At 44.2% G+C, this 17,261-nt stretch overlaps 1 protein-coding gene across 3 annotated transcripts in view; it reads right to left on the reverse strand.

The window, feature by feature from the left end:
- Window positions 1-3,308: 3,308 nt before the first annotated feature.
- akt1 (v-akt murine thymoma viral oncogene homolog 1) overlaps window positions 3,309-17,261 on the reverse strand; it is a 28,864-nt gene continuing 14,911 nt past the window's right edge. For 2 of the 3 annotated variants that reach the window (XM_031847236.1, XM_031847237.1), the window contains exons 3-14: window positions 15,579-15,707; window positions 13,792-13,903; window positions 13,355-13,481; window positions 12,687-12,818; window positions 12,490-12,555; window positions 11,849-11,917; window positions 11,583-11,708; window positions 9,929-10,057; window positions 6,711-6,925; window positions 6,455-6,542; window positions 6,144-6,246; window positions 3,309-5,271 (exon numbers count right to left, since the gene is read on the reverse strand). In XM_031847236.1, coding sequence (XP_031703096.1) covers window positions 5,192-5,271; window positions 6,144-6,246; window positions 6,455-6,542; window positions 6,711-6,925; window positions 9,929-10,057; window positions 11,583-11,708; window positions 11,849-11,917; window positions 12,490-12,555; window positions 12,687-12,818; window positions 13,355-13,481; window positions 13,792-13,903; window positions 15,579-15,707 — 1,376 coding nt within the window. In that variant the 3' untranslated portion in view covers window positions 3,309-5,191. The remainder of the gene's footprint in view (window positions 5,272-6,143; window positions 6,247-6,454; window positions 6,543-6,710; window positions 6,926-9,928; window positions 10,058-11,582; window positions 11,709-11,848; window positions 11,918-12,489; window positions 12,556-12,686; window positions 12,819-13,354; window positions 13,482-13,791; window positions 13,904-15,578; window positions 15,708-17,261) is intronic. The other variant, XM_031847238.1, reaches the window with a different exon arrangement.

Here is a 17,261-nt window from a genome sequence, read left to right on the forward strand (position 1 = left end):
TGAGAAAATGTACTTGGTAAATATAAGCCTACTGCATGTAATAAAGTAAACTGTATGTCAACTCCTAGACATCCGTCCTATATCTTTTTTCAAGTGAATATCTTATAAATCTTTATTAATTAATATTACAATATCTGAAAACATCCATTCTAGGGAGATAGGTTTTTTTAAATGTATGCTGTAATATTAAACAAATCCGCGCATGGGAAGCTGCTTTCTATGAGCTCCAGTAGGAATTCATGTAATTTCTTTGAAAAATAAAATTGGATAAAAAGGGCTTAAGGGCCATTTTTGCAGACCGGGTTAGCGTTTTAGCCATCTGGTGAGTCATCGTCAGCATAGACGATTTTTGCCTTTATTCACAGCCACAGCACTTTGTTTATCTTGTGGCTCGCGCTGGCTCGGTGGAGACAACAGAAAGGAAAATATATCGGCTTGAAGTAAAAGAAGATGATTGCTTTGTCCTGTTAACGAGCTAATGTTGAAACTGCACCTGCTGCGTCAGAGAATAGAGTGGATTTGAGATTCAGATCGTGTTGATTTATTATTGTTGTTGAAGTGTGTAGAACAAGTAATATTTACATTAAAATATCATACCCCAAATTAAATTAAATTTGTAGTACGGAGTCTACATAGTTATTTGCTTTTAAATTAGAGTCGAACAAAACCTCTGGTGATTATTTGTAGACATGGAATATTAATCCAACTGAAATACCTTTTACATAAACCCAATTCCCACTAGATGGCGCTGTAGTCCCAATTTAACGTATTGATCTCCAGCGAAATTTTCAATTTTTGCCACAAGATAAATTCAGGATGTTAAGAGCAATTTCAGTGAAGCCACAAAGTCCCGATGTTTCCCTGTAGATATAAACCATCTTCATTCATTCATTATTTCAACCCACACATTTATGTTGCTATCAGTGTGAGTAAAAAGAGGAGAATGATTACCTCCATGTGTTCAAATAATCTTCATACACATAACATGGATTTTATTCTGTTTACGATTCAACTATTATTTATGACTATGTCACTCTAAAAAAGAAGCAGCACCCTTTTTTTAATACAAATTAAAAGGTTACTATACGTTGGGTGTGTTTCCCCCTCCACTTCCCCCTGCTCTTAGTGTTGATATGAAGTGGCTCGTAGTCAACAGGTTAAACCAGTTGCCTGACCTCTGTCTTTCACCAAATCATGACACCACGCTTCACGAAACAGGGTCGTTTTTCACTGAAGACACTTTGACAAATCACAGTAAAGTACGGGTTTAAATAATGAAATGAATGATGGCTGAATTCCATTTAGCTGCTTCAGTGTCAGGGTCCTGGTACAGTGGATGGTGGATGACTGTAACACTGTCATGGCTTACTGCGAGACTTGAATGGAACGGAGACAAAGTTGATGTTATTAGTTACAACTGTTATTGTCCTACTTAGAACAATATGTTACGCCTAGTATTTAGAGTCCATGCTGGTCATAACGACAACTGTGACTTCCTGAAAACCACTGCATCAACCCTGTCCCACACAAGCACATGAGTGTCTAAGCTTTGCCTCCCCCCCTCTCTCTCTCTCCTGGCTGATGGTGCCTCATTCCAGATGTTTAGATCTGGATCTTTGTCCTCCAGGAGATCCAGCCTCTCTCTCTCTCTCTCTCTCTCTCTCTCTCTCTCTCTCTCTCTCTCTCTCTCTGTTTTTTGTTTATCTGTGTGAAGGATGTGCTTGAGGTTTGTCTCTTGTGTGTCCTCTTCCAGATCTGTGGGGGGGTTACTTATCAGAATTGATGGTCTAAGGACAGAGGGTGTGGTATGATGTACAGATTGTAAAGCCCCTTGAGGCCCATTTGTGATATGTGGTATTGGACATTGTAAATAAAATTGACTTGACTTGTCGTGTGTGATCCTCCTGCTTTCATCTCCTTCAGTGTTTTATGTGTTTTGTCATGTTTGTTTGGGTTAGCTGCAGCAGCACAGTGCAGTCAGCAAGTTCAAGCCTCATGCAACTGATCTTGCACTATCACTGCTGAGACATTGAGGTACAACAAATAAATATCTTTTCAGTGGTACATTATAAAGTAGTTTCCAGTGAAATACGTTATACTGAGACTTTGATCAAGTATAAATGGGCTAAATGGCTTTAGTGCATAACATTTTAAATAGAAAATAGACGTTACATCCTCTTGATTTTGAGTTGCAGCTTCAAAAACATATTTGTCTGCCTGCTGCAACTTCTCATTCTTAATTTCTATAGCTTCTAAGAGAAAAGTGTCTTTTACCTGCAATCCTCTCATCACTGTTGTTGTATGAGACACACTTTCTGACATTACATACATTCAGTGTACATCAGTGCCAGCCTCTGCTGGCTCTGTGTCTTTGACATATAGGAGGAAACGTTTTCGTCTGTAGCACAAAGAAGAGCGGAGCTCTGGCTTGCAGGCCGTGTGAGTGACACGTTCCTCATGCAGCACAACACTACACCACCCAGGGGAGGCCCGAGGCGGAGCCGCAGCCCCGGCTCTGCGGTCTGTTTTGGGCTGTGCTGCTCGAGTCAGGTGAGGGATGGTTGTCAGGTGAGCGCCATCACTGGGCCAAAGCCTCGGTCTCGCTGTGTATTGCAGCTGGCCAAAAGACAGACTGTGAGCCCTGGCTGTCAACATCTGCTCCAGAGACTGTACCATCTGCCCGAGGCCCGGGGGGAGCACCTCTCCCTGTCTTAGACCAGCTGCAGAGCCCCAGACGTGGACCTGAGCGGTCCTGCAGAGGCAGAGAACACAGCCAAGACACAGTCAGAGCCGCTGCGTTGCTGGGACATTTGTCTCACACACTTAGCTGTGTTTTATCTGTTGGGGTGCAATCACAGCGAGGTTTAGATGACAACAGCATTCCTATTTACTTACAGAGTAAAGGTGCAGCCCACTGATGGAGCTATCGCAACTCAAAGGAACTCAGAGGTCAGAGATATATATACAATCATAATGGATGTGGTCCATTTTCATGAAACTGAAGTAACCTTTTATGAAAAGTGCAAGATAAAGAAACAATGGAAAAGGACAAGGCATGAAAGAACTGATCAGGTTCAAATAGAAAGACAATGCAGTAGGATGGAAAACAGTGAAAACTGCTCTTCTTTTCTTAAAGACTCCTCTCAACATTTGTATTCCTGTTAATTAGCTGTGGGGACGTCTAGAAAGAATAATCAATATTTCATAATGGGTTGGTTTAGCCAAATCTGTGAGTTATTTCTTAGTTAATTTGTCTTCTAGGTCAGAGCTCAAATATTTCACAATAAAAGTCTGAGAGTCTACACAGCTTTTTGTTAAGACCTTTTATTTCATCAATTTGAAAGAAAACAAGTAAAAACTGTGTACAAAGTTTATATTATTTGTTTACTAAAGCTGGTGTCCTCAGTCTCAGGAATATGGGAGGGCAGGTACAAAAGAAGTTGAAATAAAAAAACAAAAAGTATAAAATGAATTTCCCTATTTTCAGAAGGTGACAGCAAAAAGGGTGAGCGTGCATAGGAATAGGTAATCAGAAACTGAACAAAAGGTTTGCAAATGATTGAAGTGAAAACAATATCATAAAAACCATTACATTCAATAACGTATGATGCAATTTTGATAAATGATTATCTGTCATTAAAAAAAAAAAAAAAAAAATGACTGAGGCGCTTTTGAAAACTTCTTAGTACACTTTGAAACAGGACTTTCAGTTCCCAAGAGTCTCAGTTTAGCCTCAGCTGTCTGTGAAAGGGGAGTAATCATTCACACGAGCAGTTCTGGTTTTATTTGTATCCACAACATTTGAACTTACATTATAAAAAGAAGCTAATTTAGTCTTTTACCAACCATAAAGTAAACAAATAAGATTCCAAATACAATCATTGTGGGGCAGCAAAGTGCATATCATTGGCACAGTTAAAAACTCAATTTAGTCAATGCTGGTCTCATATAAATAACTTGTGAAGGGACAAAAGGGCCTGAAAGTAGCAAATGAAAGATGACTCTTTGTGTGTTTCCCCCCTGAAGCCCGGTATTTTTTGCGAAGTATTCCAAAAGAAGTGTATTATGTTAAAGTGACCTCATTGAGGCTGCAGTGAATGCACCGGGTGGAAAACACCCAATACTGTACTGTACATGGAGGAAAAGCCCGGAGGAGAGAAGAGTTTCTGACGGGTCAGCAAGTGACCGACCCTGATCAGAAGGAAACCAGGAGGTTTGTCTGCAGCACAGCGTCAAGATAGGAAGGCATCAGGAACTAGAAGCACGTACTTCAAGGGGGCTGGAGGAGTTATTTATTACCCTGAACAGGAAACCGGGGCTCTCTCAGTGACTGGTGAGAAAACAGCCACGAGGAATCCACTACAGGACAGCTTTTTAATTTAATGATTAATCACTTTTTTGTGTTTTTTTTTTTTGCATGTCTGCCATCAGACCGTATTGCACAATTGATCCGTCAGACTCATTGTGGTGTAGCATGATAATACAGACAGATTGGTGTCAGTTTTGTATCAGGGTAGTAGAGAAGTGATTTAAAAAAAAAAAAAAAAAAAAACCTCCAGAAGATGGTGTTTCAGTCTTAGCAGAGTCAGCCATGTGTTACAACACGTACGTATGCAGAATGATTGACTTTATTTGATATGGTACATTCACTTTAGAAGCCAAAAATGTCTCAAAGTCTGAATGGTATTTCAATTGTTCAGAAGTCTTAGAGAAGAAAAACATGGATGCATTACCCACTCAACAAACAACACACTCTCTGCTCAAATGATCTTTTTGGTCCACAGTATTCATATTTCTACTTGAAATGGTTGATTCATATTCACTTGTATATTTTCAATACAAAATTCACATCAGTGGCCTAATTTGTGCATAACATAACTACATTTCCCCATTCATTATGGTGTATGGATGCCTGCTCAGTATACAACATAACAACTAGGAGATGCAGGGTAGTGTTAACTCTCTCCGTGGTCAGTCTTCAAAGGCCTCACAGAACAACCACAGGTATCTTTGTTTCGTCTTGAATTTCCTCCTTCCTGGAAAACACAACTTGCAGATTGTGAATGTTACATCCAGCAACGGCATTCAGCAGACAATGCAGGGAGGATGGGGCTGTGGCCCCGGTCTTTTGAGAGTGCAGTCGGGTGGGGTGAGGGGAGATGGTCGCACCAAAGGAATCGCTGAGAGTCCTTTAGGCCGTCCCACTGGCAGAGTAGGAGAACTGGGGGAAGTGGGGTCTCCGCTCGCTGTCGAATGACTCCATACTGTCTTCTGAGGACAAACAAACAACTGATTATTTAATTGTCTAACTCAGGGGTGGGAGATATTACAATACATACTGTGAGACAATATACATTTGTCTCCTGTCAGAGATTATTATTTTATCTATCAATCAATATTGCAGTAAATGCTATGTACTGGGATAAACGATATATAAAGTGGTGTGACTGTGGATTTGAATTACATCACCTACTCCTGGTAGAAGTACATATGAATCTATATTATTTATACTGTGTCGTCTCTGCCTTCACATGCATTTGATGACTTCGTGAGGCATGACACTCGGTTTTAATGGCACTGGCTGTCCAGGAGAGGGGAGGCTCCTCTCAGGGGAGCTGTGTACGCCTGCAGAATGTTTTCTTTTCTCCCATTTATGAACACCTCAAAACTAGCTCAAGCCTCACACCACGAAAGCATTCAAAGGGTCTGTACAGAGGAAAATGCTCACGATAACCTTCATGGCCGAATGAATTTGCTCTCTTATGACCCCGACGGCTTACATTTTAATATAAAACTCAAAATGAAAGGAAACGGGGACATATATTTTAGGGGTTTTCGCATGAAAACTAATTCAGGGACACCGAGTTAGGAACCACTTTTTCAAGGATTAGTCATTTATTAACCCACGGGAATAAAAGTCTGCTTTCATCTCGAGTGAATTGAAAGTGTAATTCCTCATTCTTAATAAAGTCTCACAGGACGTGGAGGGAAATGCATCTTCTCTTGCCCAGTGCTCAGCTCACATCTGCCTTATTATCACACCTAAACACTAAAGCTTCACAATAAGGAATATCTGACTTTGTGTTATAAGTAAAGTGGTGTTAAGTGTGCCGTATGCGTGGGTGCGTATGGTTTGGTGGTACCTTGTCCGGGAGGCGTAATAGTGATGGTCTGTGCTGTGAACTCCTCGTCAAAATATCGAGTGTCCGTCTCCGAGGTAACTTGGGGCTTAAACGGCGGGACCAGCTGTTGGAGAGGAGAAGAGATACAAATATATCGGCACATCAGGGGCGTCAGTCAGTTTGGTAACAGTTGTCCTCCTGAAGGCGGGCGACAGCTTCACTTGAAGTGACGCCGCGTTATTGATCCCCGGGGGACGTGATGTTGTTCTGAGCTTGGTGTCCTTTCAGCGATGTCAATTTCAAGAGAATGAGGTTGAAACAAAGCAACTGACCTTCTTCTCATACACGTCTTGCCATTCTATTCCTGCGAAGAACTTGTGCTGCATGATTTCCTTGGCATCGTCCGGCCCTCCACCTAACCTGGAAGACGAGTACCAAAGGACGAGTCAGGATGTGAAGCCGCTGATCGTTTCATTGCTACCTCTAATACTATTCTATTTATTTTATCATAAAGCTTAAAGCTCACATCAGCAATACATTTTTGAATCATAAACATGGATGTACTGGATGCAGTAGAGGCCCAGTTACCTCTGCATTGGTTCCTTCTTAAGAAGGCCGGAGAGCAGCGAGCGGGCCTCGGGGCCGAGAGTCCGAGGGAAGCGGATGTCTTCCATGAGGATGAGCTCGAACAGCTTCTCGTGGTCCTGGTTGTAGAAAGGCAGTCTGCCGCACATCATCTCGTACATCACCACCCCCAGACCCCACCAGTCCACAGCACGGCCGTAGTCGTTGTCTTCTAGCACCTTGGGGATGAAGAGGGGCGTAAAAGTTTATTTAATGCAGCTGTCGGGATGCTCATGAGCCATTTTAACTACCTGGGGAGGGGTTGTAGTACGTAGGGATTATATTTCTTTATAAAACAACACTACTGTCTTTTAATACAGTAAAGGAATATAGATTTGATCTTCCCTTTTCACAGAATATTTGTACAATAAGCTAAAGAAAATGTTTAGCTGGTATGGCTTTGAGGTGACAGTTTACGGTTGCGTTTGGACGTCAGAAGGCTGTGAAGACAGCAGCTCTTTAGGCTGAATATACCGACCCTAAAGCAACTGTCCCCCATCACCCCACCCCCACTAAAGTCACCTGCTCCCCCCCCCCCCTGGCCTGGTCTTTTGAGGCAGCCCCAGCCAGCACTGACTCACAGCTCACATTAGGAGCATGGCTAGAGTTTCCCCTGGAGCCCTGCATATTTAATCACCACAGGACCTTCCACACAAACACACCTACAAATCAACAAGCAGCAGAGGTGTGGGTCGCTTAAATAAGCAAACGTGTGGCAACAAACACAGACCAGTCCTATGAAACAAACCGTTCAATGAGCACAACCAGAGTCCACCCAGAGACAGGGAAATATTTAGTCCCATTATTTCCATAGGATGACTTTTCACGACAGTTCTTAATGAGACAAAAATCCTCCAGTGTTGTGCTCACTGAACAGCGCAACCTGTTGCATGACTAATGTGCTGCTGAGCGGAGTTGTTCCAAGGTCTCCGGGGACATGTACTGGATTATACCTCGCCAGGCGGATGTTGAAGGTGAAATCAAGACAAGGAGAACAGTCTGTTCTCTTAAACCTTCGAGCAGCGTGATGCTGGCCGATTCAGACCTAAGAATAGAAACTTCGGTAAAAAGACGTGGGCGGATTAATATAATTAGATATGGACACAACAGCGCACAGGCCAAGAGAGAGGGTCCTGGAAAACAGATGGATGGATGTGTCCGTAAAAGGAACAAAACTACTGCGTGTGTGTGCCGCGCATGTGGCAGTGGGCACTCCGCCGGGCGCTGCGGTGAGCGGCGAGCATCGAGGAGGAGGATTGGGAGGGCAGGGGGAGTAACGTGAAGCCGGTGCGGGGCTAGGATTACTGGGCCGTCTCTATTTCCAGCGCCGCTGTCGTGTGATTCACACCGTGCGACAGCTGGGCCCGCAGCTGCCCCATATATGTAGAAGAGCACCACAGCTGTGAAGCTGCCAGGAGTGCAGGAGCCAAGCTCATCCCTCATATACGTAACCAGGACTGCCTGCCTGCTTGGGCCCCAGCCCCAATCTAATACTGTTACACCGCCCCAAAGGAGCACAGACGGGGGGAGGAGAGAGCGGATAAAAGCACCAACACTTGCTGCTCTCTGAACCTCTCCTCTGTACACTTTTTACGCTCACAAAGTTCCTCACTGACGGCCATTAATCTTCCAAGACTGTGAATCCAGATCAGCTTCAGTGGCTGGATTAAACCTGTCCACATTGTTCTTTGTAGATATTCCCTGAAAGCCAATTCCCTCCGCCAATAACGGTTTTGTTCTTGTAACTACTTAATAAAAGTGGCAAAGTGAGTTTGTACCACTCTTTACTCCAGAGACAGACTGGTCTCTTCCCCCCCCCCCCGCGCTCTGGGTGGAATATTCCCAGACGTTACAGCATTCCTGTGCAGCACACACAACAAGGTCATTGTTTACTGCAGAACAACCTGTAACACTGCCCGCCCCGCACTCCATGGAGACACTCGCCAGCGACCCTGTTGCCATGGCAACCCCCCCCCCCCCCCGATGTCTCCCTGCTCTCCGCTGCCGGAGCCATCACAGACTGAGCTACCCCCGTGGAGGAGCGAAGAGGGCCAGACAGAGTTTAGGATGGACGGAGTGGGGAAAACTCTATAAATAGGTTTATAGCAGGTATAGAAAATAAACATTTTCTTTTACATTTGTCCCGGTGTGAAGGAGTAAACATTCACACGCTGGCCCAGCCCTTTGCCTTGATGAAAATAACAGCTATATGTTCCTATGAGGCCGTCTGAAGCATTGTGGGATAGCTCCGGCTCTGTCCGGGTCAAGCGAGGCATCCAGGGCAGCAGTGGTGCTGTGGCTCCGCTGGTGACACACAACAGCTGTAGCCGATGTGATCTTTTTTTTTTTTCCCCTCCAGGGTGGAAGCTCACATTTCCTGAGGCGCTGCCAGCCAATCACCCCCCCCTGCACTCCCCCAACCAGAAAATTCCAATTGAAGGCTAAAAACAACGATACGGCAACTGTGTCAACATGGACACCCCTCTCCCAGAAAACATTTTTACGGCAACAGGCAAGGGGGCTATAGCGCAAACACTCATGTACACACACACACACACACACACACACACACACACACACACAATGCAATATCGGGTTACACAGCCTACTCCAACACTTGTCATACCTGCACGGAATAGGGAGTAGCCACACCCCTCCCCATACAGCAAATATGAGAGCAGGCTGCCCTGCCCTGGGCACACGGCACACTCATTAACTCTCAGAGATTAGAAAGGCATTTTTGGGACAGCTGCCCTATCTTCCACATGCTTCTCATCCACTGATACCCAACAACACACGGCACATTTTTGTCCAGAATCTACTCAAAATGATCCCAGGTTGTTTTTGTTGATTAAGTGACATTATAGCCGGGTAGGGAGTGAAACATATCGAATGCACATGCTTCCTTGAAGGACACAAATGGTCACTGAATGGTTTGATCTTTTTCAATCTAAAGTCCTACGTAAGACAGCGCCGTCCTCGTCGTAGTGTTCATCCCACCATAGGGATTCAGAGACTTTGAAGTTTTCTTCTGGCAGCTCGAAAGTGACCTGAAAGGTTACTTCATGTTTGTTTTTCCTTTAATTTGTCATCCATCTGTATGTGCCAACATAAAAATCGCTTTGTTGCAAGAAAGTTGTGACTTCAATATTTCAGGTAGACTGAATCCCTGTAGTGGTTACCTCAGGCGCCAGGTACTCTGGCGTCCCGCAGAAGGTTTTCATGGTGGCGCCATCTGTGATCCCCTCCTTACACAGGCCAAAATCTGTGATCTTTATGTGTCCATCTTTGTCCAGCATAAGGTTTTCCAGCTGAGGGAGAAATAGAAATAAGACAGATGTTGGCATCATCGTAAAATGACTCACTGTTTAGGTTAACAAGCAAGGAGGGAGGAGACGGGAATAGTATTTCATAAATGTACAAAAAGGACGTGCATCTGTGTTAGTTATGGTTCCACTAAAATATTCTAAAAGTATTGAGTGAATTTCTGAAATTTTGGCAAAATAAAAATCTCAATCAGGGCCTGTTTCCAAGAACTACCTTTATGCAAAGTTAAAGCCAGTAACTTTGATGACATTTCCTTGCTGCCTACCACTCATGTTATCAGTTATGTCATCCCTCTTTTTGTTTAAATTAATGAATCAATCTGCTGCTATGGTGATACAAAGAGGTAAAGTGTTGAAGGGGCCCCCCTATCTTGAACTGAATCAGCAACGTTGTGGTAACCCTCTACACCAAAGTTCCTTATATCCGTATATTTATGGGCTGTCTAGTGAAGCGGAGGCACGTAATGATGAATGGCAGCATGTCATGAACGCTTTTTTTACAGTAGAATAAACTGATGGAATCATAATGACAAAGGTTTCTATCAGCTTTTATTGTATCTTCTCTATTTTCAACATGCCAGCTTTTTCAACCCAGTATAAAGTAGTATAAAAACTTTTCTGTGAAAATTGGGTTAATGGTAACATACCATATATTGTTTGTGATCACATGTTCAAGTAAAGTGACTAATTGTGCATCATGCAGCGTCATGACTTGAGGCTGTGTGGCCTTTAAATATTATGTCCTCCCTCTCTCTCTCTCAGTTAAAGTCACCTGGCAGCTGTAGCTCACACGTGGCCAGCAGCGCCGGGCCAGAGTCAGCACATCCTCCAATCCTGCTACCCTGGCACTTTCAGGAGAACCCAAGCAGGCTGGGTGCCTGCCTCATAAACCCGAGGGAGAGGGAGGGAGGGAGGGAGGGAGGGAGAGAGTGCTGTGCTGACCTGGCTGCTATAGCTTTATCAGTTGGAAGTAGTAGGGCTAGATGTGTCCACTGCAACACCGATAAACCCCCCCCCACAGCCCTCCTGAACCCAATCCATCTCTGGTCCAGTCTTTAGACTTTTGCGTAGCTTTTAAACACCGGTATTAAAGCATCTTTACTTGAGGATGATGGACATTTACTCTTTGTTATTTAATAGTGCTGTACTGCCAGCATATCAAATGACATCAACTACGCATAAAGTGCACAAAAATCACTCTCTGTAAGAACAGAGTGCGCATGCTAAAACGAGAGGCGGTGGCAGTGTGTTCAAAGAGGAATGGTGGTTATTTCTGTCTAGCTGCAGTAAGCGTATGGACCGAGCCTCCCTCCAGCTGCAGTGAGGTCTGGAGACTGATCCGGGGGGGGGCAGATCAATAAACCCTGGCCACTGCCACTGCTCTCGATGGAGGAAAGCCCTATAAATATCCTGCCAGGGGAGAAATGGAGGAAAGGGGGGGGGAGGAGAAAGACAGAAGAGAGGCTGACCGCGAGGATGAGAGAAAGTGAAGACTAGTGTCCACATCTACCTTTAGATCTCGATAGACCACGTTTCTTTCAGCGTGCAGGTAGTCCAGCGCAGACACTATCTCTGCACCGTAGAATCGGGCCCGCTCTTCTGAGAATACACGGTCCCTCGACAGATGGAAGAAAAGCTGAGGGGAAGCAGGGGAACATTGACAGTGAGGAGGCAGAGGACAGAGGAAGAGAAAGTTGTTTAGAACACCGAAAATAGTAACAGTTCAAAAGAATTCTGATTCAGGTGCAGATTTTGCGACGGTTAAAAATAATTTACCTCGCCCCCGTTTGCATACTCCATGACAAAGCACAAGCGGTCATGTGTCTGGAAGGAGTATTTCAGTCCCTGCAGACAGAGAACGAGAACACTCAAAGCAGAACTTGGTGATGTTTCCAGTGAATTCAAGAGGAAGCTGACATTTAAACAGCCGGTTGTTACATGAAACATCACAATGCATGTTGCAGCTATGACCCTTCAGTTACTGTACATTTTTAAAACACAAATGTCAAGTGAAAAAAAAAAAAAACTGCAGCAAAGCGTATCCAGTGATTTGAGCCTTTTCAACAACTGTTGTGTGGCAAACATTGGTCCCATTCATTGCACTGAGCACATCGCATTATGTGTTGCCTCCACCAACCACTTAGACCTCACATTTTGGGGGAGCTTTTCACTACAACCCACCTCAGACTTACAGAGGAAAAGTTCGCGGATAAAAAGAAAGAGAAAGAACGTCCAGTGTTGCTTTAAAAAGGCCCAGCTCGACTGCAGCCTTTGTAAGAGCGGCTCTTCAAAACATTCCTGGTAAAACTGCCCCTTTTTTTTCTGAATGGATGCTGCTGTGTTGGATTGAAGAGGCTCCAGAGGATCTCTGCGAGTTAAAATAAGGTTTGGTTTAGGTATATGGAGGGGCTCCTTACTGTCAAGAACGGATGCTTTGAATTCTGGAGAACTCTGTTCTCCGTGAGTGTGTGCGCCACTTCATCCTGAAAAAAAAAAAAAGCCACAAAGAGTGTTTGTGCAACTCTCACAATGGCTACCCATTTAGGTATCAAGTCATTGCTCCACTGCCCTCCCCTTAGCGTCCCCCCCCCCCCCCCCTTTTACATCCACTCACTTTTGCTACGATCACCTCCTTCTTCAGGATCTTCATGGCGTAGTAGCGTCCTGTGGCCTTCTCCTTTACCAGGATAACTTTGCCAAAAGTGCCTTTTCCCAGGAGTTTGAGGTATTCAAAGTCGTGCATAGTCTGTAGAGCCAGGGGAGAGAGAGTGGCATCTGGTTACACGCAGAAGCATTCACAAAAAAACTCTTAACTAGCCAGGGCACACAAATCCCACTGACAACGACACAGAAGCATTTAAGGCACTATTTCACCCACCATGCAATTTCCACTCCTCTAATGCTTTGGCCTATATGTGGTTGTGTCTCAGTTAACCTCTGACCCCGGTACTAAGGAGAATGCTGAAAATGGTTATGTGAGGGACATCCAATCCGGTAGCCTTGGACCTTCATGTCATGACACATGTGGGGGTTGTGAAACCTGGAGGACACACTATCTGGTGCTAAGCCACCCACGGCTGATGTTGGGAGAGGCGAAGGAAGGTGGGCTTAAGTGGTGTAAGTGCAAATAAGGAGAATAGTAATGGTCAACTTGGACCGGACTCAGGATCGGGAAGAATAACAAGGTGGTTGACTTAAATGTTTATGGTAATGGACACTACGGTTCGTCAATGTGTGGACAGCGGAGAGAAGCAGATACACAGCAGAGCGAAGTGGCCATACCACTTTCTGTCTAGGTTTGGTCAGGTAGACCTCCATGTCCATGGGGTCCGGAGAGGAGTCCATCATCTCCTCCTCTTGTTTCTGCAGGCCTTCAGCCACTGCTTGGATGGCCTTAGTCCATTCTTCCCTGAGGGAGGCACAGGCAGCAGAGAGATTACATCAGCCCACTTACCATCATGCAAGCCCAGCAGCCCAATCATGTAATTGTCTTCTTATCAACAGGAAGGCAATTTCAAGTGTGAGTTCTGCCAATAGCCAGCGGACCGTACGCACGTGCATAACAAGATTAAATGTGTATGTTTGGGAGTGCTTCGACATGTTAGAAAAAAAACAGAGCTGTTAAACTGCTTTCTAGCAACAGGGGCAAATTCTCTGCATGTAAATGATTTGTGTTTTACTGCTCCGTGAGCTGAGATGCGTGTGTGCTTCTCGCTTGCCTCTCCTCGGGGGTCTCCACGTGGAAGGTGCGCTCGATGACAGTGGTCCACTGCAGGCAGCGGATGATAAATGTGTTGGGCTTGGGCCGTTCCGTCTTCATCAGCTGGCACTCTGACCACAGCCAGGGAGGGAGGGAGGGAGGGGAAGGAGTTGGCGAGAAGGGCCAGTGTGTAGGGGAGCAGAGGGGAGAGACAGACCCACAGTTATAGCCATTTATCTTTATCGCCACCTGAACAGACACTGTCGGCCAATTTGCAAAAGAACAGGTGCATTGTGGTGGAGGAAAACAACCGTTAAAACTTTGCTACTACAGGTTTTGACTATAATTTGGAATCTGTGTAGTAGAACGTAAAATCTAGAACTCCCGAGAATGAATGAATATATCAATAAATACAAATTCTAATATAATTCTGCAATTAAACACTTTTTTTTTTACAAATACATACAGTGTTTAAGGATTTATGAATATATTTTTTATTGGTCGAGCTAATTTGTATATACATATATTTTCATTATTGATTTATATCCCAGAACCCACGGTGACGTCTACAGAGTGTTTGTTTTCTCCAAACACAAAGATATTAAATTGAGAGTGAACAGTGGAAGGGAGCGTGTCATATTGGCGAGATACATTTGACTTATTCTCATAAAGGATTTATTAAAAAGCACATCTTCACATCCTTTCCCTACGTTACGCTCAATTCTCACACTTTTGCAGCAAAGTAATTGTCTGGTAAGCGGTTTGCAAAAACAATTACTCACAAACGTCTATTAACTGAATTTAGAAGGCAGAGATTTCCATCTGCACCTCCTTCAAATCAACATCTGTTCCCAAATGAAACATGTCAGCAAATATGTCAGAACGTGACACAAAATGGCCTCTGTCTGATAGATGGAGGACAGGGGAGTGGACCACCACTGAGATCCAACATGGCTCCATCAGGCTGAATATGTAATCCAGCTGCAGCCGCCCCGTCAGCAGCGGCGCACCATGTGTCCTCCGTGTTGGGGTCGTGACAGCGGTGACAAAAACAAAAAAAAGCCGCTGATGGAGACAGAGCCTCAGAGCGGCACCCAGATAAATAGTTGAAATCAGGCGGCTAATAGCCACGATAACTCAAGAGTGTCGGAGAGGAAACATTTTGTTAAACAAACAGTATGCTGTCTAATTGCTGTGTTCAGTCATCTGCACAGCTTATCACAGCAACTTTCTCTGATGTGAGGATGGAGCGGGCTGGGCTGCTCTGGGCATTGCATTTTCTGTCACAGTATAAAAACAGAGTTTGGGGGGGCAACACACACACACACACACACACACACACACACACACACACACACACACACACAAAATGGCATCTGATATATTACCTTAAGGAGCCAGACATCTTGCATGCACGTTCAGTCACAAAGCTTGCTTTGCCCTGTAGCAGTGCTCTTGTTGAAAGAAACTAGCAGTGAATCTGTTGAGATGAGACTACAGCCAATTTGCTAATGTCTCTATTCATAATCATTTACATGATGACATGCGATGATGAAGGTATATCCGCTTGTAATATTAGAGAGGCCTCACTTTCATACTGTGACCTCACAGGCACTTGGGTATGCATTGATAAACATTTGTTTTCCTGTTAATAATCACTTTGCAGGGTGGAGAATCCAGATACACCAAAACAAGTCTGAACAGATCTGTTACAATAATGCAAGAAAAGAAACAAGAGAGCAGAAACAGAAGCTGCCAAGGGACGGGGGGGGGGGGGGCAATGGTTTCTCTGAAGTAGATACTCACGTGCGACAGAGAAGTTATTTAAGGGGGTTTCCAGCTGGTCGACATCTTGCGGCCGCTCTTTGTAGCCGATGAATGTACCGTCGCTCTTCAGGAGAAAATACCTTGGCCTCCAGGTTTTGATGTATTCTCCTGATATGAGAAAGAGATTGAAAAGCACAGTTGAGTTACTGTACAGGAGACTAAAAAACACTCTTCAGAGGGCTTCTGCTCACAGACAAACCTTAAATGAGAAACATCACATGCTTTTCACATTCCAAAAAAAAGCTGACTAATGCACAACCCTTTTGTTTACATTGTGGTTTCATGATTAATGACGAAATAGCGTCGTCCTCTCTCTTTCTGTTTTAATTCCCAGAGGTGCAACCCATTTCCTGCAATCTAATTACTGCGTTGTTCACTAGTGCTCCCTGAAACGACCACCTTGTCCCCGTCTCTCACCGAGTGTAGGTCATCTGCGGGACAAATGGTGGTTTTAGTAGGAGTCAGGACCCTCTCCCCCGCCCCGTCTGTCCCCTTTTCAGCACTCACTTGCTAATGTAGACTCCAAGTGAAAATTCAAACTGTCCAAAAACTCTCTGTCCTCCTACCATTTCCACGCACTAGCAAGTTAAATTTAGGCTCTCAGCTATGTTCAAAACAAAGTTATCTGTCTACTATAGACAAAAAATAAATAAATTTTTTAAAAAAATAAAAAATGAACTTATAGTTAATATACCGTATACTTCAGAGTACTCCGCCAATTTATCACTGCACTCCTAGAACACTGTTGGACAAGAAGTATCGGCAAAACCAGAGATGTCTTTTTATTCCACACATTCTTCTTGTTGAAGCCTGGCACCTACATTACCCACAATGCAACTTAACGGTTAACAGTTCATAGCATAGCCTCATTCTGCAGGCCTAAAGAAGATATGGGGAGCGAGCGACAACTCCAGAGAACACCCAGATTTTTAACATTTTCTAAAATTTGCAGCCATCAGCCCAAACCACCACTAACTCAAGTTACATCAATTGATGCAATCTATCAAATTCAGCGTAGCTAAAGAATCGGTGGAGTTCTCCTTTACATTTAGGGTATCTGTATTCAGGTTAATGGTTTTTATAAACCGCAACCACTCTTTTTCAACACTTATTTTTGTAACACCAGCGTCACGTTTACCAAAGCCTCAATTTGATTTTCAAATAAAAACTTTCCACAATTCCAATTTTCTGGACAACACCCAGAACTCCAGGCCATGCGCGTGCGTCCCGCTCACTCAGACACACTAGCATCACACAAATGAATCTCTCGTAGGCAGACAAAACTCAATTTAATCCGGTATGCTTCAGGGAATGTTGCGCCAGATGTTGTGCAGACGAGGGAAAAAAATAGCTTGCATACCATAACAAGGCAGCGGCACACAGTGGAGGGACTTTAATATTTATACAGGAAAAAGTGTAATTTATTTTTAATTACGGAGCCGCATATTAACCCCATGCAGAGCAGTAGCAAGCTGTCCTTAATTGCCCCATTTCCTCTAACACAGAAGTGTGGCGTGTGTGTGGGTGTGAGTGTGTCTGTAGGGGGGGGGAGGCAGGAGATCTGTCAATATGAGCTTCTGTTACCATCCTTCAAACCCACACCTCTGACTGATGAAACCGATAACACGTTAGTCCGAGACAGTGCAGACCAAAAACAGCAGC

This window comes from Anarrhichthys ocellatus, unplaced genomic scaffold (assembly GCF_004355925.1).
Source record: "Anarrhichthys ocellatus isolate YVR2014 unplaced genomic scaffold, GSC_Weel_1.0 scaffold7, whole genome shotgun sequence".
Classification (NCBI taxonomy): domain Eukaryota; kingdom Metazoa; phylum Chordata; class Actinopteri; order Perciformes; family Anarhichadidae; genus Anarrhichthys; species Anarrhichthys ocellatus.